The 23,341-nt window shown below is 37.1% G+C and overlaps 1 protein-coding gene across 1 annotated transcript in view; it reads right to left on the bottom strand.

Moving 5' to 3' along the window:
- Window positions 1-1,106: 1,106 nt before the first annotated feature.
- Window positions 1,107-23,341, bottom strand: part of LOC106870739 (DNA-directed RNA polymerase III subunit RPC1) — a 118,010-nt gene continuing 95,775 nt past the window's right edge. The window contains exons 21-27 of the mRNA XM_089355137.1: window positions 17,517-17,633; window positions 16,072-16,180; window positions 12,373-12,545; window positions 10,489-10,557; window positions 9,084-9,147; window positions 4,589-4,659; window positions 1,107-1,272 (exon numbers count right to left, since the gene is read on the bottom strand). Of these exons, the coding sequence (XP_089211263.1) occupies window positions 1,192-1,272; window positions 4,589-4,659; window positions 9,084-9,147; window positions 10,489-10,557; window positions 12,373-12,545; window positions 16,072-16,180; window positions 17,517-17,633 (684 nt within the window). The 3' untranslated portion in view covers window positions 1,107-1,191. The remainder of the gene's footprint in view (window positions 1,273-4,588; window positions 4,660-9,083; window positions 9,148-10,488; window positions 10,558-12,372; window positions 12,546-16,071; window positions 16,181-17,516; window positions 17,634-23,341) is intronic.

A 23,341-nucleotide genomic window follows, 5' to 3' on the forward strand; every position in this document is an offset into this window, starting at 1 on the left:
GTTTCCTGCACGGGTGCCAGCCCAGCAGCACTAGCAACGACCAATCTCAAATGTTGTTTCTCACGTGCTACCAGCACATGTGCCAGTAAGGCGAAGCTGGCAACGATCATGTTTGAATGGTGCTTTTTATGTGCCACTGGCACAGGAGCCAATCTATGTCCCTGCCAATGATCACGCTCGGATGTGCTTTTAACGTTCCACTGACATGAGTGCCAATCAGGCCACGTCAGCGATTTTGATTTGATTTCACTTGCCCCACTAGGTCTTCGCAAGCAAAGTTTATTGTCCAATGAATGAGGGGTACTCATAAGTGGGCTGGTTACACCCACTGGCATAGGCCACGGGCTATGGTCTCACTTGGCTTGTTGCATCTTCTCAAGCACAGCATATCTCCAAAGGTCTTGGTCACTAGTCATTGCCTCAGTAAGGCCCAATGTTCGAAGGTCATGCTTCACCACCTCATCCCAGATCTTCCTGAGTCTACCTCTTCCACAGGTTCCCTCAACTGCTAGGGTGTGACACTTTTTCACACAGCTGAGAGAGAGTAAGAGATAGAGTTTCTGTTTACCAAATCCACTCACATAGCATCAGTCAGTCTGGGGCTACAGTAGAAAACATTTGCCCAATATGGTTTTGGGACTGAACCCAAAACCATATTGCTGGGAAGCAAACTTCTTACCAGACAGCCACACCTGTGCCTATAATAATATTAAACAAACAAACAAACAAACAAAAAGAATGGGCACTGGTCCTTTCTTCAGACCCAGTAAGTAAAAAATAAATAAATAAAAATGATTTTAAAATTATACAAAAGACAAAAATTACAACACTCGTCCATTCCTTGTTTTCGGATTTAACCCTTTAGCATTCAGATTATTCTGTCACATATAATGCTTATTTATTTACATCGTTTTGAATTAATCCTGCATTATTTCATAGCTTCTGAGATTTCAATGATGCGATTGTTTAGTTTTTTGAAATGACATTGCTGAGGTCAGTGTGAAAGGCCAAACCTGGCCAGTTTGAGCATAAAACAAGGTAGAATATCAGGGCTGGATATAACCAGCTTAAATGCTAAAGGGTTAAGAAAATAATAAACAAATAAATAAAAATTTGCATTTTTTAGTTTTTTTTTAGGGAAAAAAAGGCTTTATTAAAAAACAGAAAATAAATATTCTACAAGTTTGTGTGTCATAATTGTGACTCTGGGGTGTGTAGTTCTTCCAGATCAAACACAAGGGCTCGGTTGATAGGGGTAGGTGGATGGCTGGCTGTGGAATCAGTTAAGGAGTAAAACAACTTTTTAGAAACAGCATTTTGTTATGCTGAGTGCCTGTAATGTAATTAGAGGGATTTAATTAAAGAGTGGAGTACGGTTGGTATCTTATCTGCAGTATCGTTAGAGGGAAATTTAGTTAATGGGTGAAGTGTGGTTGGTGTTATGCTTGCAGTGTCATTAGACAGGGTTTAGTGCAGGTATGTGTTTCCAATGTTACTACAGTTCTTTACTTCAGTTTGTCAAAGTACTTGCTTTACTGATGAAGTGGCTCGCAATGTGCAGCGCTGTTTGCAATGTTGTTATGGTTTATAGTTCAGTGATTGTATGTTGTAGGGTGGTGGTAACATTTACAGTTGCAAAGAGATTGGTGAAGCAGGGTTGAGATTTTATAGAGGTCGCCTAACATGGTGAATGAATTCACAAATGAATTGACTGAACAAAACACAGGACTAATTGCCAAAGAGGTAAGTTTGAATAGAGTCACTGATTCTGTGATGTACCCATAGCAAAGTCACTTATTTTTGCTGAAAATGATTATCAGATTTAGCTAACAGCTTCTAGCTGTTAGTAGTGACAGCACACTATTATAATGGATAAGTCAGAGTTCTCTTTGATAAGATAAGTATTGCATTTATTTTCAGTAATATTGTTAAATGTTTTTCTTTTATTTATTGGTAAAATAAGTATTTTTAAGTAAATTCATTTGTTATTTATTGATAGTTGATATATATACATTCATTTTATTATTATTATTATTATTATTGTATTTTGACCCAAAGATTAGCTATATTTTTGAATAGAATTGATTTTTGATCAATTTATTTTGAATCAATTTGATTTTTATTTTATTTTCTATTTGAAAATGTGGTTATGAAACACATGTAGTCGTTTTATTATTTTAATATTTATTACTTTGTATTTTTATTATAGGTCTTTTTAGTGTATTTACTTATTAAATTTTTCTATATGTGACGGTGGATTTTCATGGATGAATTCAAGAATTGTGGGTTTTTTCTCTAAATTATATATTTATATCTTATATATTGTGAAATTTAATTTAATTTTAATTTTGATAAATTAAATTAAATTGAATTTTTACCTGTAAATTTGGATTTTTATCCCTAATATTATTATCATAATTATATATATATATATATATATATATATATATATATATATATATATACAGGGTGTGGTGAATAAACTGTCATCTAAATTGCACAAAAATGAAAATAACACTGACATCTCATTTTAAGAGATATATTTACAAAAATTACATAAAAATATCTTGAAATACTAAAGAATGAATTCATTCAATAAAATGGCCATTGGCTTCAACTACGGCCTCCAGATAACTTCAGAATCTCCTGCAACTCTTCTGGACGGTCTCCTTGTTTAAGTTGGTGAATGCTGCCATAATCCTTGCCTTCAGTTCATCTTTGGTGTTACAAGAAGTTTTGTTGGACTCTTGTTCAACTGTGCCAAACAATAATCATGGGGGCTGCAGTCTGGGAAATTAGTTGGCCAGATGTTAGGGCTGATGTGGTCGCAGAAATTGTCTGACAGCCATGACTGGGTTCTCCTGCTTGTGTGGTATGGTGCAGAGTCCTGTTGCCAGACATAGGGTGTTGACTGGATGTTTGGCTTTTATCACTCTTGGTACATGTTCTTAGATTACACTGTCCTCAGATTGACACCCAAACATGCTGAAATATTCATACTGGAGCTCCCAGCGTGAGTGTCAAGCAGTACGCATGTCATTTTCAAATTTCTGGAAGAGTGAATTGCATTATGGTGTTGTTTTTCCCATTGGTGGGTGACAGACAGACAGATTTCAAAGTTGTCTGGAGCTGTGGTTGAACTCAATGGTGATTTTATTAAATAAATTGGATCTTTTTTAAAATGGGGGCCACATTTTTCACTAATGTTTTACGTAGTGTTTTTGGTACCGAAAGACTTTCAAACTTCATATACTTATCTATTTTGTGTTATAGAACAGAAAAATATTTTTGTATTCGAATTTATTTCATGTAAAAAATTGTCTTATTTCGATAATTTCAACCAATCACTGACAAGTATTCAGTTGTTTACATTTACTCCTTTGGCTGATTAAGCCATAGCTTCGTTTTATTTGCTTTTTTCATTTTAAATTTGCTTTTTTCATTTTCTTTTTTTTTTCTTCGTTTTATTTGCTTTTTTCTTTTTAAATTTGCTGTTTTACCCTAACCCTAACCCTATCACCGATAGAATTGTTTCAGAATCGTTTGTTTATGTAGTCGGCACTTAATGTATATCGGCTGAATGGACGTCAGTGATTGGTTGAAATTACAGAAATACGACAACTTTAACATGGAATAAGTTAGGGATTTCTTTTTTTTTTAAGAAGACTAAGAGAAAAAGATGTTTTATATGACACATTCTACCAGTGTTCCAAGTTTCAAAGTGTTTCATTAATGAAAAATGTGGCCCCCGTTTTAAAAAAGATCCAATAAATTTACTCTTTAATATTTCAAGATATTTTTATGTAATTTTGATAGATATATCTGTTAAAATAAGATGTCAGTGCTATTTTCATTTTTGCGTAATATAGACGACAGTTTATTCACTGCACTATATATATATATATATATATATATATATATATATACGCACACACACACACACATAGATATATAAATGTGAGTGTGTAGAGAGTGACAGACAAACATATAAATAGAAAGACAGATATACATTTCACACTTTGTACGCAATATTTGTATCCTTCTTTCTTACACATGCCCACTTATGCACACACACACACATATATATGTCTTAATTCTTTTATATCCAAGATTTTCCCACCGTTCCACTTATGCACACATACACACACACACACATACATATATATATATATATGTGTGTGTGTGTGTATGTGTGCATAAGTGGAACGGTGGGAAAATCTTGGATATAAAAGAATTAAGACATATATATGTGTGTGTGTGTGCATAAGTGGGCATGTGTAAGAAAGAAGGATACAAATATTGCGTACAAAGTGTGAAATGTATATCTGTCTTTCTATTTATATGTTTGTCTGTCACTCTCTACACACTCACATTTATATATCTATGTGTGTGTGTGTGCGTATATATATATATATACATCCTAATTCTTTTATATCCAAGATTTTCACTCTTTCAAATACATTCTAAAATATAATGCATTACCTACCAACTCCCTGTCTTACACACAGACACACACACACAAACAAACAAACACACCGTGAAATCAAAGACATGCCCAATTGATGTAATTCAAATAATCAAAAGGATATCTGTAAAGTAGTTTAAATATTCCAGTTCCAATACTCATTGGGATTCCCATAATGATACATTCACTGACTCCTGTAATGACAAGAAGTTACATTATATACATTATACAGACATCTTTGGCAAGGTACAACACTGAACACACATTAGCTGCATGCAGAGACATATTGTGCTACTAAAAAAACACCCTTCTCTTGCTGTCAATACAACAACAAAAACATAAAGGAATAAAGGACTAACTGCAATCAACCCAGTATGCACAACTACTACTATAAACATCACCATCATCACTTCTACTATTATCATCACCACCACTGCAATCATCACTACTACCATCCCCATCACTGCCACTACCAAGAATATTGAGCCAGCAAGGGAGCCTCTACATGGTTGTTGACCAGCTAGAAATAGCAGCCAAATCTCCTTCAATTCAAAGTACTAGCTTAAAAAGAAAGAACGCATTAGATAGTGTTGTCAAAGGTATGTGATACTTGAAATGAAGTTTTGACGGTCATGGCTGGAATGCTTTTTATCATGAGTCTACTCTCTCATACTAGCTGAAAGCTAAACAGCAAATAACATTGTCAAGCCAGAGATTAGTTGCTTGACCTGCTTAATATAACAACCAATCAACAAACCTTTCAAACCTCTCTTCAATTTTGGCGGAAGTGAGTGGGCAATAATTACTTCAAGTCCTAAAACTTCAAATTAAATATCTTTCTATGATTGAAATGATATTTAACCTGTTGAAATTTACTACCTTTATTGCAATTAATTTTGAAAATAAGGAAAAATTTAGTAAAATAATTGTTATTTGTTTGGAACACAAATTAACGGAAAATTTTAATGGAAAGTTATAATTTAGAATACTTTAAAGCAGAAAGTTTGTAATCATAGAAGCAAGAGCTGTCTCAGACAGCTTTGGTATAAAAAGGAGTAAATCAGCTGTCATCTTCCTAACATAGATTTAGCAAAGGATAACAGATTGTGGCAATCTACAAAGCAGTGACAATGGGAGATTCTCTATACGATCGCTTGACTTGTCAGAAATCATGGCCAAACCACCCTCAAATCATCAACAGTCTTATGAAAAAGGAGATACACTAAGTAATGTTGGTCCTAGATAAGACTACAACAAGGAGAAGTTAAACAAAAGCAGAGCAAACGGGAAACTAGATGAAAACTTAACAGAGACGAAATTAGACAAAGACACAATACACAGAATATTTGCAGCTGAGTTTTCCTCATCAGTCAACGATGCAAGATATCATAACAGTTTTGCACCAATTACAATTGATACTGCTCAATATTGCAGCACCAGTGCTTTTTATCAAGCTACTGGGAAAAAGCTAGTAAATGTGTACTAAAACAGAAACAAACAAGACATTATATACATACAACAGACAAAATATTATACATATATAATAGCATGAAGCCTTACAGCTATATACAACATAAGAAAAAAAGGTGGACAAGGCGGACAATCACCACACACCTTTTGGTTTTCTTTTTCTTCTGCAAAAACCTATGTTTTTGGCTACAGAGACTCCAAGTCTCTAAAAAAGATTGCCATTTCAGAATTTCAATTTCAATATAATCAGAATCTTCACCATATGAAGCATATATTTAGGAAATTTTATTTAAAAATATCCATTTTTCTGAAAGATGCAAGGAAAAGAAGTCGAGGGGGCACTCTTGTGTAGGAATGCCTACAAAGTATGTAGGTGTGTGCCAAAAAGAGTTTCTCGGAGATTTGGCTGTTATTTCTGGCATGTGGAAAGACTGCTTGAAGGCTTATTTAATGTGCAGGTTGAAAAATCCCTACACATGCGCAATGACCAAAAGGATTTTAAAACATCCTGTATATGCTGTACATTCGCGAGGGTGGGGGGAGTTACTTATTTTTTTCTTGAAAAATTGAAAATTAAAAAAAAAATTCTTTTTTTCAGAATCATAATCTCCATATTTTTCCTCGTATTTCACCAAAAGAAGTTCTGAAAAAAGAAATGAGGAAATTGGGGGTGGGGGCGGATGGGGTGGTAAAATTGTAATTTTGAAATGCCAATTTTTTTACAGATTCAGAATCTCTGTAACCAGAAACATAGTTTTCTGTAGGAAAAAAAAAAAAATGTGCATGGGTGTGGTGACAGTCTGCCTTGGCCGCCAGCTCTTGCCTTTGCGGGACATCAGTCACATGGTAGGCAAGCGAGGGCAGAATGAGAGGGTAAGAATGGAGAAAGAGACAGTAAGAGTAGATGGGGAGAGAGAGAGTATGAAGGGGAGATAGAGAGAGAAGAGAAAGGTGCAAGGGAGGCAAGCAAGGGTGGAAAGAGTAAGAGTGGAGAAAGAGATAGAGTAAGAGTAGAGATGGAAGGAGATAGAGAAAGAGTAGAGATAGAATTAAGAGTGGAACAAGAATATTGAAGGAATATTTTTTACAATCCAGTAAACAAACAGGGTGTACGTTGCACTACATGTATGTATTAAGGATTGAACAGAAAGGATACTGCAAAGAGAAGTTAGACAAAAGCAAAGTAAATGGGAAATTAGACATATATCTGACTAGCTTCTTTTAGTTTCTGTCTTCCAAATCCATTCATTAGTCTTTGGTTGGCCTAGGGCTATAGTAGAAGACACTTGCCTGAGGTTCCACACAAGTAAAGCACCTGTGCTGGTGTCACATAAAAGCATCCAGTACCCTCTATAAAGTGGTTGGCATTAACAAAGGCATCCAGCCATAGAAACCATGCCAAAACAGACAAATGGAGTCTAGGCAGCTCTCCAGCTGGGCAACCCATGTTAAAAGTGCTAAGTGCAGAGTATGTGATGAGAATGTAGAATCTGTTATGCATATAAGCTCCTGTAGTCCTTTGTCACAGAAGGAAAAAAGATGCAGACACAGCTGAGAGACCAAGACATACACTGGGACATACTAGGGCAAAAGGATTTGAAACAGGCAGAAAATGATACTAACATCAACTAGAGAGTGTAACAGAAAACAGTCCGTTTCAGGTCTTATGGGACTTTACTGTACAAACTGTTCATAAACTTCAAGCAATGCAACCAGATATTATTGATCTGGACAAGGGAAAAAAAGTGCATCATCATAGATGTGGCTATATCTGCAGACATGAATGTAGTAGTCAAATGCAATGACTATGGAGGGTTTCTACAAAAGTAATCCCAGTAGCTATAGGTGTTCTAGGTACCACCACCAGCAGACTTGGTAGTTTCCTTATTGAGATTGCTGTAACTACAGAAATCTGCTCTATCGAGAACAGCAACGATTGTAAGAAAGGTTCTTGGTATATAAGGAAACTGGCTGTGGCCCAGTGTCAAGGACATTGACTCTAAGTGCAACACATTTGTGCATACCATGAATAATAATAATAAATCCTTTCTACCATAGGCACAAAACCTGAAATTTTGGGGAAGGGGCTAGCTGATTACATTGACCCCAGTGCTCCACTTGTACTTATTTTATCAACCCACAAAAGATGAACAGCAAAGTCAACCTCAGTGGAATTTGAATTCAGAAGGTAAAGACAGACAATATAACACTAAGCATTTTTCCCAGTAAGTTAATGATTTAAAAAATAATAATAGTTTCAAATTTTTGGTACAAGGCCAGTAACTGCAGAGGAGGGGGTAAATTAATTATATCAACCCTAGTTCTCAGTTAGTACTTATTTTATCAACCCTAGAAAGATGAAAGGCAAAGACAGTCAACCTTGGTGGAATTTGAATACAGAACATAAACATGTCACTAAGCATTTTTCCCAGTGTGCTAACAATTCTTCCAGCTCACCACATTATTATTATTAATGATAATAATAATCCTTTCTACTGAAGGCACAAGGCCTGAAATTTTGGGGGAGGGGACTAGTCAATCATGTCAATCAACTCCAATGTTTCACTGGTACTTCATTTATCGACCCTGAAAAGTTGAAAAGCAAAGCCAACCTCAGCAGAATTTGAACTCAGAATGTTAAGATGGGCAAAATGCCATTAAGCATTTTGCCTGGCATACTTATGAATTATAGACTTTTGACTTATATATAACTTAAGGAAGAGGAAAATCCAGGAAGATATGGGAATGAGCCACACAGTGGAGCTGTCAAAGGACCAAGATGATTGGTGTTTCTGCGAAATGCTTAGCAGCGTTTTGTTTATCTTTATGTTCTGAATTCAAATTGCCTTTCATCCTTTCGGGATCGATAAATTAAGTACCAGTTGCATACTGGAGTCAATCTAATCAACTGACCCCCTCCCCCAAAATGTTGGGCCTTGTGCTTAGAGTAGAAAAGAATATAATAAGCTGTATTATATTATCTCATAAAATTCATTTTCATAGGCCTTTAACTATTCCCAGCACAGTGCTGAATGTGACAAAAAATCTCCCATCAATTTAAGGATGAGGTTTAAATGTGATTAATTAAAGGTTTGTAGTTGTGCAGGTGTCTAGTACATCAGGTTCAACAAAAAAGGCAAGAACTAACCTGTGATGGCATCTTTTTGTCCATGGAAAGCTGCTTCAAATAGATGATCAGCAGTTTTTTCAAACTAGAAAAGAACAAAAACAAACTCAAAGTTATTGTTTCATAAGCACACACACACACACACAACTGAAAAATTTACATTTTGTTTTTGTTTATAAAGCCTCCAGCAGAAGGAAGGTGATATGGAAACAATTATGTTGAAATAATCATTCACTTAAAAGAACTAGAAATTAGCTTTAGCTTGATCTCAGGTCTCAGGAGAGGAAAATGAGTGCTTGTGACATTCATGTTTGTGTAACAAAATTAACAATGAGAGTAAACAGCTTTCTGAATCAAAAATGTGTGGCAAACCTGGTTTACCATGAACGTCCTTCCACTCAACATAAAAAAAAAAAAGAAGGTTGTTACTGAAAGAGAAATACAGTGAGAGAGAGAGAGAGAGTGTGTGTGTGTATGTGTGTGTGTGTGTGTGTGTGTGTGTGTGTGAAAGATAGCTAGATAAGTAGAGTGTTGTCAGCATAGTAAGTAACGAAGCTTTCACTATATAACAGTCTACTATAAAAAGGTACGTGCATGATTAACAAATATTTTCATTGGCAGTATAGTAATGGGTAAAGACCTAGTGAATAGTGAAAATATTACATGACCACACAATACCTCAATGCATAGTTGTGTGGTTAAGAAGCTTGTTTTACAACCGTGTAATTCCAAGTTTGGTCCCACTGTGTGGCACCTTTGGTCAAGTGTCTTGATGTATTCCCCCAGCCCAATAAATGCTTTGTGAATGAATTTGGTTGGCAGAACCAGTACAAAACCCACTGTGCCATCATCATTTTAACATTCACTCTCCTATGCTTGTACGAGTCAGATGGAATTTATCGAGGCAGATTTACTACAGCTCCAGATGCCCTTCCTGTTACCAACCTTCATCTGTTTCTGATGCCAAGCAAGGTAATAATTCCCCACAGTCAAACATGCTTCAACAGAAGACTGAAAATGAGAGACACTTCTTGTATGATGGTGACATTCATTTATAACTATCTTGTGATATCAAGTCAAAGATTCACACACACACACAGATTTATATGACCAGCTTTTTTTAGTTGCTGTCTACCAAATTTATTCACAATGCTTTTTGTCAAGGTGACACACAGTAAGCCTGAAGCTGAAACAATGTGTTTAGGAAATGAACTTTTTAATCACAAGGCCAATAGTGTGTGTGTGTGTGTGTGTGTGTGTGTGTGCGCGTGCATGCATGCATGGATAGATGGATAGATGGATATACATATATACATTCAATAAAATATTTGCAAGTTCCACAAATCACATGCTTCCAAAGGTTTTACAAATACAATTACTTTTCAAAACTCACAATTCTTAATAGAAACAGAAATTTTAAACTTACAGAAGCAAGCATTAGGACACTTTCTTTCATCTTGCTTAATCCAAATCTTGTGATACCAAGTACTTCACCCTAGTTAGGTTTTTAAAAAAAATACAATATGAAATATAATAGAAAGACTTAAAAAAATATACCAAAGACAAATCAAGAAAAACACAAAAATTACTCCATAAATAATACTGCTCTTGTAGAAATAAACAAGGCCCGATACTTCCCACAATAAATTATTAACAAGTATTATTCATATAATTACAACTGAGTGGTTAGTAATAGAAAAAATATCTAAATTCTAAAATATCTTCTCCAACAATAAGCAAATGTTCAAACCTGTAAAAATCCTGCTAACATGTCAAAATCATCATTATCATCATTGTTTTAAAGTCCACCTTTCAATGCAAGAATGAAAAGATGGAATTCCTTGAAGCAGAATTTCTTCCTGTTGCCAACCCTCACCTGTTTCCAAGTTAACTAATATTTCCTCTTGGCTTGATACCTTCTTCACAGAAGACTGGAAATGAATATCATCATCTGCTTGTCATGTGACATTGTGACAAACACATATGCACACTCATATATATATATATGTAAAACAGGTTTCTTCAGTTTCTGTCAACTGAAACCACTCACAAGACTGAAAGAGACACTTGACCTAGGTGCTGCACAGTGGGGCTGGACCTAAATCTACATAATTGGAAAGCAAGTTACTTAATCACACAGTTATGTCTTTACCTATCGCAAAAATAAAGATAATGGGAGGTCAACCTAATTAAAGGACAAACATAAACGTTATGACTGAAACAGTCGAGTTTGTGTTAACATATTTAATTCAGGGACCATCAAAAAGCAAAGTAGACAACATTATGTGAAGGAAAGTCAATATTAGTCATTGACTAATATTATTTCAGGAAATGAGGGAGCCAGCTACACAAATTTCAGTCTTAGTAGGGCTTCTGGGCTTCTCAGTAAAGTTTCAGTTTTTCCCATGCTTGTAAAAGTATTGATAAGAGAATCACAAATTAAATATACATTTGCAGTCATGGTGGAAAATAGAAATATTCCAAGAACACATTATTCTTTGATATTTAAGTTAGTGTTAACATATTTAAAGAAGGGAGGTAAATGATAACTGTTGTAAAATATACATTCCAACAGTTCAAACATCAATAGTCTGAGAACTATCCAGCAATACAATCATGGAAAACTGGATGTACAAACATTTCAAATATAAAAGAGCAATTTGAAATGTTTGGATTTCTCATACACAAAATATACAGCAAAAATTTGTTTCAAATTAAAAACATTTTCATTATTGTTGATATCAGCTGGAAAGATCGCTATCTTTAAATGATTGTTCTTTATGCATGCATACACATTTTCTCAAAGCTACATACAGCAGAGGTGATTTTGTTGGAATCAACGTTTTTAGAGCTGGAATTCTTCCTTCATTGTTCACCAAAAGTTGAACGTGTTTTTGTTAGGCAAACACTGAGTCAGAGAGAGTTATCTACCTTGCTCCCAAGCACAATATAATGACTGAAGATATAAATTTAACTGGGTAGATCACTCTCTTTGGTTATTTTAGATACATTTTTTAATGTTACACAAAGTAGGGTGATTTTGCAGTGTGAAACGTTTTTAGACTTGACTGCTCAAAGTAGAACCTTTTATTGTTACTCAGCCAAATTAACACAGAGTTATTTACCTTGCTTAACGACAAGATTGAAGCAAGATTAAAATTTTTTACACAGGGCCAGAATCGCAACAGAATCAAATTATCAACTGTGAATAAGAAAAATGTTTCATTATAGAAAAATGAAGTTATTGTTTTTAAAAAAAGATTGAAAAAAAGGAGGAAGCATTCCATTGAAGAAACGAGAAGCCACTTACTCTGCAAGTCATCAGGTCAGCAAGAAGCATCACATGTCGGATATCAATACTCATGCCATGGTTGACCATGGTGTAGACAATCTCTTCAATTATTGTAGTGCGAGCAGCCTCAATACCTAAAGTCTTTTCTACTTCACATGTATTGTTGGAAGTTGATAAGCTTCCATTGACACCTACGTTTGAAAATAAGAGAAAACAAAACAAGAATTATCATTCCCCACTTTAATATTGTCATCAACATTATTACCTTCATTAATGTCACTTCTAATATTGTCAGGATCTTCATTTAAAAAGACATCTTTAGGAAGATGGAATGTCTTTGTTATATTCACGTATTTGACTACTGGCCTGTGGCTCATGTCTCACAGCAGTCACACCAATATTTCACTAAGGATGACATTTAATACTACAGATCTAGTTTCATCTAGCCAAAAAGAAAGTAAATCGGTCAAACCAATATGTTTCTATGTGGTCACTTAGCAGATGAGATACAGTAACCAAATTAGCACTTGTGCAGTTTCATACCTGATTTATTTTGTTTCACACATTACAATTTTTGCTTTTTTTTAATGTCTGTCCTCCATTGATGGGATGGATTGGGTGGTTTGACAGGATCGAATGAGCCAGAGGACTGCACTAAGCTCTAATGTCTGCTTTGACATGGTTTCTACAGATGGATATCTTTCCTAATGACAATCACTTAATGTGAGTTTACTGGTTGCTTTTTTCATGGTATTACAAAGGTCACCAAATAACATCACAAGAAAAGAAAAGCCTCCTTAACTGAGTGTGGTAGCAGTAGAGATGGAAAGGTGGCTTTATGTCAGATGTTGAGGACTAAAGTATGACAGACAGACAGAAAGAAGACAATGCTGGTAGTGTCAACAGACTATAAGAGAGAATATGAACTGAAGATGGAGAGGTGTGAGTGGATAGATAAGTTCAGAGTGACAGATAGTTAGAGATGGGGCGGGGTGGGGGTAAAGATCAGAGTAGCTCAGGAAGGAGGAGATAAGTCACAGTACAGGAAGAGCCTGTAGGTAGATCAGAAAATATAGAGATGATGTACAGGGAGGGAGAATAGGGAAAAGGTAAATCGCAAAGAGAGAGATGTACAGTAATAGAGATCAGAGGTTGGAGTGACCCTAATAAATAGAAGACAAAGGTTGGAGAGGTTATTGATGGCTGCTATGACAAGGGTGATGAGAATGATAGGAGATAAGAGAGGTGTTAAAGACAAGATGTATCTCAGAGATGCATATCAGAGGAGAGGGAGAGATAACTGGAAAAAGTTATCAGTAGAAAATTAGGTAAGAAGGGATGATATTGAGAATGAGGGATGAATTTTGAAAGGAAGTGGTTTCGAAATTCATCAGAAGTATTTAGGTAAAAGTGAGCTAATTTACTTGGCATTTCTCGACCTGGAGAAAGACTTTGACAAGATCACTTACTCACTCTCATCTGATGATTGTTATGAAAGTTAGGAGTAAATAAATGGCTTGTCAGAGGCATTCAAGCCATGTAGAGGGATGTTGTTAATAAGATGAGAGTTAGCAATGATTACAGCAACAAATTTGGTGTGCAGGTAGGAGTTCACCATGCCTCAGTTATCAGCCTCCTCCTATTTATGACAGTCTTCCAGGTCATAACAGACAAATTTAAGACTGGTTGCCCATGGGAGCTATGATGATCACCTTGTTTTTATAGCTAAAATTAGAAGAATCAGAAAAGAAATTCTAGGTGTTGAGGCAAAACCAGGAATCAAAGGGCTTTAAAATTAACAGACTAAAACTCCAGTAAGCAGGAAAACAGATAGGCAGTAATCCATGCTAAATATGCAGAAAAGGTGGAAGTAGAAATTACATAAAGTGTACTCAGTGCAAACTATGGACATATAAGAGGTACAGTGGAATGACAGGAAGATTAACAGAGAAAGGAGACTTTGTGGCATATGTGTAGAAACAGTAAACACTTATAACACACTAAAAAGAAATTTTTGGGGAATGCACAGGAAGATCCCTGGAGGTAATAGATAGTTTTTGTTACCTCGGAGACCTAATTAGCAGTAAGTAAAAGGATAGTTGCTTAGATAACTGGTTAGCAAGTAAGTTCAGAGTGCTATTATCTGTACTGGTAACAAAAGGCCTCTCTCTCAGTATGAAAGACAGAGAGCATGATGCCCATATACAAATAATAATGTTATATGATTGTGAAACTTAAGCTGCAAATACGAAAACTAGAAAGAAATGAAGCTATCATGTTCTGCCAGTTGTGCAAAGTCAATGTGCAAAGTACAAATGTGCTGAGAGAAAAATAGAGTGTAAATTAGGCAAATTGAGATATCAGATGTGATGTGCAAAAGAGAAGACTGTGCTGGTATGGTCATGTGATACAGCTGGATGAAGAGAACTGTATAAAGTGTTGATTGCTAAAAGTGGATAGAACCTGTAGAAGACCCAGGAGGTTGTGGGATGATGGGATGAAGTGGTGAAGAACCTCATAGAGATAACAAAAGATTGAATAACTAGTGATACACTATACCTGAGAAGTCCTAATCATCTCAGATAAATGAAACCTTAAAATTATATTGTTAAAGTCTATACCCCTGCACCAAATCTGTCAAACCATCCCCCACACCTATCACTCCATTACTCTTCTAACCACAGCACTACTCCTTCAGGTGCTGTACATGATACTATTCATCCCCCTACACTTCATATCATCTCCCTATTATCATCACTTATCACCTTCTCCTCTTCCTTGACCAACACCTATTTCCTTCATACACATCACAAACTGATGTGCACCAATGACCATGCTTCTGCCCATGTACTCCATTCACTACATCCATCTCCATCCCCTTCTCTAACTATCAGTCATTCTCTTTTCACTTTCACATGAACTTATCAACCCACCCACCCTTGCCAATCTTCTAGTCTTATTCTCTCTTCATTTTGTATCCTGAGGATATACACTCACCATCTCTTTTCTCTCTTTCTAGAGAAAGCCATGTATCTCTCTACAGCAAGACACCAGCTCTCTATCATACCTGAACATTTAACACCTGGCATAAAGACACCTCTCTCGGTACTATAACCACACAAGTTGAGGGGACCTTGTCTTGCAAGTTACTTGGTAATTTCACATGAAAAATGCACCCAGTACACTCTGTAAAGTGATTGGTATTAGAAAGGGCATCCAGTCATTGAAGCCATGCCAAAGCACACATTAGAGCTTGATGCAGTCCTCTGGTACACCAGTTTTTGTTGAACTGTCCTACCCATGCCAGCATGGAAAATGGATGTTAAATAATATGTATAGATATATATATTTGCTTTGCAGGATTTAAACTTCGGCCTCAAATCACTGCAGTTGTGAAAGGATTATTTGTACTAATTCATATAAAACACACACACACTGTTTTTATTTCCTAAATGGATTTTCACATTTGAAATAAATATAATAAAATGCATAGAAATGACAATAAATTCTCTAGAAATCCAACTGTCATCTCTATGCTACTATCACTTTTACCATCAATGTCAAGAGATCTTTTTAAATACCTAACTTTCCAACCAGCAACATCTGTGACTAAATCACCTCTAGCCATCTGATTAAGAGCAATAATAATATATGTTGTACTTTCATAACTTCTTTTCTCTTATCATTAATGGTTTTAAATTGTGAAAAGTAGTTTACCTCGTGTAGCCATGACAGCTCTCAAATTGTCACCTTCAACTAGGAGTTTATAATGATTTGCTTTCTTTTCATCTTGATGAATAACAGCCCGGGTCACTGAAGGAATTCCCTGCAACATTACAATAGCAACATTAAAGAGATTGCTTTGAAAAGTGGAGATTGTTTGTTTCATTTAATTACATATGAATTCATCCTACAACAAAGCCATCATACAGTGATTTCTTCATAGCCTGAAAGATTAAAGACAATATTATATAATGATGAATTTTCTTTGCTCAAAATTCAATCAGTTCAGAAATACTTCAGTTTAAAGTGATGATGATGACGATTACCCACATTATTTCACATCCATGTTCCATGTTGGCAAGAGTTAGACAATATATTTATGGATGTAAAACAACAAGTAAAAATATGTCCGAATTCATGGACTTTCGCATTTTGTATGGATGGAAAACATCAAAAATAAACAGAAATAAAGGCAAAATACCAGTCCAGTGGGATGTCAATAATTTATATGGTTTTCATAATAATAATAATAATAATGGTTTCTACTAGAGGCACAAGGCCTGAAAATTATGGGAAGAGGGATACTCGATTATATCAACAGCAGTACTTGAACGGTACTTTTTTTATCAACCCTAAAAAGATGAAAGGCAAACTTGACCTCAGCAGAATTTGAACTCGGAATGTAAAGCTGGAACAAATGCTGCTAAGCATTTTGTCTGGCATGCTAACAATTCTGCCAGCTCACCACCTTTATATAAAATACAGGAATGAGAAGATAGGGAAAACCACAAATGACATGGTGTCAAATTTTTCTGGAGACCTGAAAGCTGTTGATAAACTGGAAAAAAACAAAACATGCAATCAATCAAGAACACTGGAAACAAACTACTGCTTGAAATGCAAGCATGTATAAGATTGGACTAATTAAATAACTAATTAATAATATATAGATAATAATATTTTACTTTGTTAGTTGAGAAAGACGTCTGCTCATCACAGAATATTACACAAACTAACATGAGTCAAAGAAGAACCACAAACCAGCAAGGTAGCTTTTATATGGTTGCTCAACATAACCTGCAAGAAATAAAAGAAATATATCCCACAAATCACACCTTACTGTCTTAAAATGGAAGGACATGCCAGATAATGCAGTTCTAGAATCACCATGTTTGAAAAAATAGCAATGCTGTCTTGGTGGGAACACTTTCGATCATAGGTCTATGTATTTTGGGCAGATCTGCAGTGAAATAACTTAAATCAAGAGATCCGTAAAGTATTTCAGGATCTATTCAGACACATCCCACTGTATGCAGTATTTATTCATATTTTCACAGTATTTCTTAATACCACCTCAGTATTTCAAATGCTGTCCCAGTAAAAATAATACAATTTTTCTTTTATAAAATAATCAAGGATCAAGTTGTGAAACCACTTACTTTTATCATCACTTCAGGTATTTCTTTCTTCAGTTGCTGCATTACATAATACATTGAACTTTTGGATGTTTCCTGTGGAGCTATGGTGATCACAGAATCACTGTGAATCTGAACTTGCTGGAAAATATTGGCAAAGATTTTATGAAATTAGTTGAGCTTAGCTCTGGTGGCAACAATAAGACAGGTCATTAACAAATTTCAAGCCTTTGACCACTGATAACCCCAATATGCCACCCTGGACCTGCCTAATGCACAAATAATGGCAGGGTATACAATTCCTGCTGCCACTAGACATTACAGCCTACTTCTTTCAGTCACGTGAACTCATCAGTAACCTCACACCATCAAATCAGTTAGCTTACATAATAATTGTTATATATATATATAAAACAAATAATAAATGAGTATATGCATATATACGTACAGGTATGTGCATACCTACGTCTACCTGTATATATAGATGCATATCTGGGCACAGGACATTGCAAACAAAATGTAGACAAGAAAATAATAATAACCAGAGTACAGAAAACACACAAGCCACATAGAGAACACACACACACACACACACACACACACATATATATATATTTTTATCTTTTACTTATTTTAGTCATTAGACTACAACCATGCAAGGGCACAGCCTTGAAGAAATTTAGTTGAATGAATTAACCCCAGTAGTTGTTTTTTGTTTTTAAACCTGGTACCTATTCTATCATTCTCTTTTTCACCAAACTGATAAGTTATAGGGACATAAATACACCAACACTGGTTGTCAAATGGTGGAGAAAGGGGAACAAATGCAAACACAAAGAGAGAGAGATACACACACACACACACACATGTAGCAGAGCTACAAGCTACATAGTAATATGTGAGTCGACCTGCACAGCAGATGAGTATATCGATGAAGCGTCTAGCCTCGCTTTGATACACTCGCCTCACTTTGGTACAGTAGCCTCGTTCTGAGCCCCACTGCAGAAATGTCCCCAGTTCCTGCCAAGCTTCAGTCAAAGATACGTCTTCTCTACAGCTCCATGCGCAATCTCCAACATGTGACTCACATGTCCATTCACCTTGACACAATATATATGGTTCGTAAACGAAGATATTTTATCTCACACACATTCTCAAAATGACTGTTCTCATCACACACATGCATACATACTGTAACACAAATATTATTTGTTACTTCTTTCAATGAAAATCAAAAAATCAAAACTTTCTTTGTTTACATACAAACATACACACATGTTTTTGTATCATACTACATGCTTCCACCACAAAAGGTGAACACAGAATAAACAATATATTTATACACAAAAATGTCTTATGGTGATTCATACTAACTGTTTTTCCATTTAATAACACGCACTTGAACAGCCAATGACAGCCACTATAAAATGGTGACCCCAATATAAAATATATATATATATATATATATATACCACTATATATATATATATATATATACCACTATATATATATATATATATATATATATATGTATATATATAGTGGTTCGTCAGATGCCTTGTTCAAAGAAAAATGCTTGTTACTAAGGAAACACACACCAAAGTCATTTACAAATACACAGCACTTACACCAACACATTTTCATATACAAACAATCTGTTGCTAGGATGTCGACACTCAAAAGATAATTCATTTTTGTTCTTGTAGCTGAGTCGGGCTTAAAAAAAAAAAAATTGGGGAGAAATGGCCAAATGTTCTATTTTTTTCTCTTGTACATGTGAATTGATACACCATGTGGCTCATCGCCATTTTGTCTTTCTTCACAAACTTTGACGCCATTTCTCAAGCTACACATGTGCGCTAATTTTGAATACCCCACAACACATCTGCCTGAGCTATCTGTTACATCTAACAGCACATGCCATTTTACAAACTTTTCTCTAGTAATTGACATCTTTGTTACACATTTCACCATGAATAACAGTTCCTTACTTTGCTTCACGGGTGATGCAAAAGTGTGGTTTGCACAGACCAAATCGAAATATGCCGCAAACAATATTGCCTCCGAATCCCAACAGCTCCACATATTACTTGGCGCAATACTGCCATCCCTGACAGCCACTGTGAGGGACCTGATAACTCCCCACATGATGCCATGTATAGGAGCATAAAGCAGGAGATTCTTCAACACACATCCTTGTCGGAAGAAAGAAAATTTCAAACCCTCGTCAATGACAAGCACTTGGGCAACCATAAATCCTCCCAACTTCTGCACCGCATGAAGGAATTGGCCCAAAATGCACCTGCTGATTGGGCTTTATTGAAACAACTGTTTTTTTCCCAGTTGCCCTCTAATGTCCAGGTCATCCTAGCCTCTATGGTGGAGATGACTCCCGCCAAGCAAATAGCCTCCACCACCAACAGAATCATAAAGTATACCAGCAACACCACCAAGCCTACCCTAGTACTACTGAATGCTTCTGCACACCCACCAGTAGCATCAGTTTCCAGTGATAAGAACCTTGCTTTGGCTGCTATCCTAAAGACGATAGTTGAATTAATGAGAGAAGTGCAGCTCTTTCTCACTTCCAAGTCATGTTCACCCAGACAGCGTTCTTTCGATCACTCCTTCTCACCTTGCTGTCGCTCATCCTCTGCTGATTCATCCATATGCTGGTACCATGCCAAGTTTGGAGTTTCAGCATGTAAATGTACCCAACCCTGTACTTTTTTCTCACCAGTGACTCTACAGGCGGTAAACCATTCACCGATTCCAACTTTCGGCCAGATATCTCTTTCGTTGGATTTAGATCTGCAACGTGACTTCATGTGAATTTTTACAGTCACAGATCTCCCTTACCCAGTATTAGGTGCAGACTATTTGCACCACTTCCACCTGCTTGTGGACATGCGCTTGGTGCTTATGGGATACAACCACAGAACTTTCTATCCCAGGTAAAAGGCCACTAACCCAGTGGCCTTAGGTACAGTCTTTTTCATTGCTGCCACGACAATCCATACCATGTACTCTTAATCTCATATCCGGAGCTGACTAACCTAAATTTTTTTACTGCTGCTCCAACTCACACTATCACCCATTTCATCGAAACTAAAGGTGCTCCGGTTTTTTCTCGCCCTCACCACCTCTCCTTGGAGAAGCTAAAGATGGCCAAGGTGGAATTTAACCACATGCTCCAGTTAGGCATCATCTGTCCCTCTAATAGCCCCTGGGCATTGTCCTTGCACATGGTTCCAAAGCGTTCCGGGGACTGGCGGCCCACTGGTGACTACAGGAGATTAAACTGCCAGACAAGTACCCAATACCCCACATTCAGGATTTTGCGTCATCTCCCCACAACTGCAGAGTATTCACCAGACTGGGCTTGGTTAAGGCATATCATCAGATTCCTGTGAATCCAAAAGATATTCCAAAGACTGCCATAACCACTTCTTTTAGCGCCTTCAAATTCCTAACTGTGCCATTTGGCTTACAAAATTCAGCCAGCACATTTTAAAGGTTCATAGATGAAGTTGTCTGAGACTTAGACTTCGTCTATGCATACATCACTGAGATCTTGACAGCTAGTGCCTCACCCAAGGAACATCTCTATCATTTATGTCGTCTGTTCGAGCAGTTCAAGACTTACCAAGTGTGGATCAACCCTACCAAATGTGTTTTTGGCGCATCTTCTTTGACCAGCCTAGGTCATGTCATCAGCCCCAAAGGCATATCGCCACTACCTGACAAGGTGAAGGCATTGCAGGATTTACCTCCACCCACCTCGTTACATCAGCTCCGACATTTCTTGGGACTATTTAACATCTATCAGCACTTTGTTCCTCATTCAGCTGAAATCCTATATCCACTAAACATGCTCCTTTGGAATAGGAAAAAGAGGAATGAGCTGATAGCGTTGGACTCCAGCCAACTCGACTCCTTCAACACAGCAAAGCAGCAACTCGCTCAGGCATCGCTTCTTGCCCACCCTGTCACAGATACTCAACTATCCCTTGTAATGGATGCATCCAACACTGCCATGGACACGGTGTTACAACAATTTCACCAGCAACAATTCCAGCCTCTTGCCTTTTTCTCTCAGCAGCTTAAACCAGCTGAAACTTGCTACAACACTTTCGGGCGGGGCTGTTAGCAATGTATTTAGCAGTCAAACATTTCCAGCACCTGTCAGAAGTCAAAGGTGCATAGGCACATCCGCGCACCCCTTGGCACAGATGTGCATTTCAACCATGTACACATCAACCCTGTCAGACCTTGGCCAGTCAGCCAGGGATGTACCTACCTGCTCACCTGCATTGATCATTTCACACGTTGGCCAGAAGCTATTCCTTTAGTAGATATCACAGCAGAATCTGTTGCCAAAGCTTTTCTCACAGGATGGATATCACAGTACGGAGTCCCTAGCACCATCACTACCAACCATGGAAAACAGTTTGAATCACAACTCTTCCACGAGCTCACGAAGACCATAGGTGCACATCAGATTTGAACCACCAGTTACCATGCACAATCCAACAGTATGGTGGAACGATTCTACCGTCAAATGAAAGCTGCTTTGCATGCTTACCCAAATCGGCAGCGTTGGAGTGAATATCTTCCAATAGTCCTTCTTGGCTGTTGAGCTTCGATAAAGAAGGATCTCAGTTATTCCCCTGCAGAACTTGTTTATGGCATACCTCTTTCGTTGCCAGGCCAGATGTTGGCCCCAGTGGATCTGTCCACACAAGACCCCACTATGTACATACACAAACTTCGCAAATACATGCAAGAAATGCCATCCATGTCAACACAACACCAAACCACTAAAGCATCAGTTTTAAAAGACATTGATTCTTGGACCCATGTGTTTCTACAAAATGACGCTGTGAAAACCCCTCTCACACCTCCATACACAGGACCCTATCGCATCCTGTCGCACACAAACTATATACCAAAGACATTAATGGTAAAAAGGTAACTGTCTCAATAGACAGGCTTAAGCAACCATACACAGACAGTGAGACAATACCACCTCATACACCTCCCACATTTACAGTACAACATAAAACAAACGCCTTTCGAGTGTTGGGCTTCATGGAGGCAAAGTGGCCAAGCTCCTTCAGAGTGTTGGGCTTCACAGAAGCAATGACCAAGATCTTTGGCATTATTTCATGCTTGAGAAGAAGACCCATCAAGCCAAGCAAAATCATAGTTATGGCAGATACCAGTGTCACGCAAATGGCACCCATGCTGGTGGCACATAAGAGCACCTATTACACTCTCAGAGTGGTTGGAATTAGTAAGGGCATCCAGCCATAGAAAACCATGCCAAATCAGGCTGGAGCCTGGAGCAGCCTTCCAGCGTGCCAGTTCAGTCAAACCATCTAACCCATGCCAGCATGGACAATGGACATTAAATGATGATACACACACACACACACACATACATACATACATCATCATCATCATCATCATCATAATTTAATGTTCGCTGTCCATGCTGGCATGGATTGGATGATTTGACCAGGGCTAATAGGCTGAGGGGCCAAACCAGATTCTGGTCTGATCTGGCATGGTTTCTACAGTTGGATGCCCTTTTTAACACCCATTGCACTCCAAGTGTAATGGGTGCTTTTACATGCCACCGGCATGAGTGTCAGTTGTGTGACACCAGTATCTGCCACAACTATGATTTCACTCAGTTTAATGGATCTTCCTTCTCAAGTACAGCATATTGTCAAAGGTCTCAATCATTTATCATTGCCTCCATGAGTCCCAATACTCAAAAGGTGCTTTTTACATGCCACCAGCAGGAGTGCTAGTTACCTGACACCAACAATGGCCACAACTAT

Source organism: Octopus bimaculoides, chromosome 7 (genome assembly GCF_046866305.1).
Source record: "Octopus bimaculoides isolate indiv1 chromosome 7, ASM4686630v1, whole genome shotgun sequence".
Classification (NCBI taxonomy): Eukaryota; Metazoa; Mollusca; class Cephalopoda; order Octopoda; family Octopodidae; genus Octopus; species Octopus bimaculoides.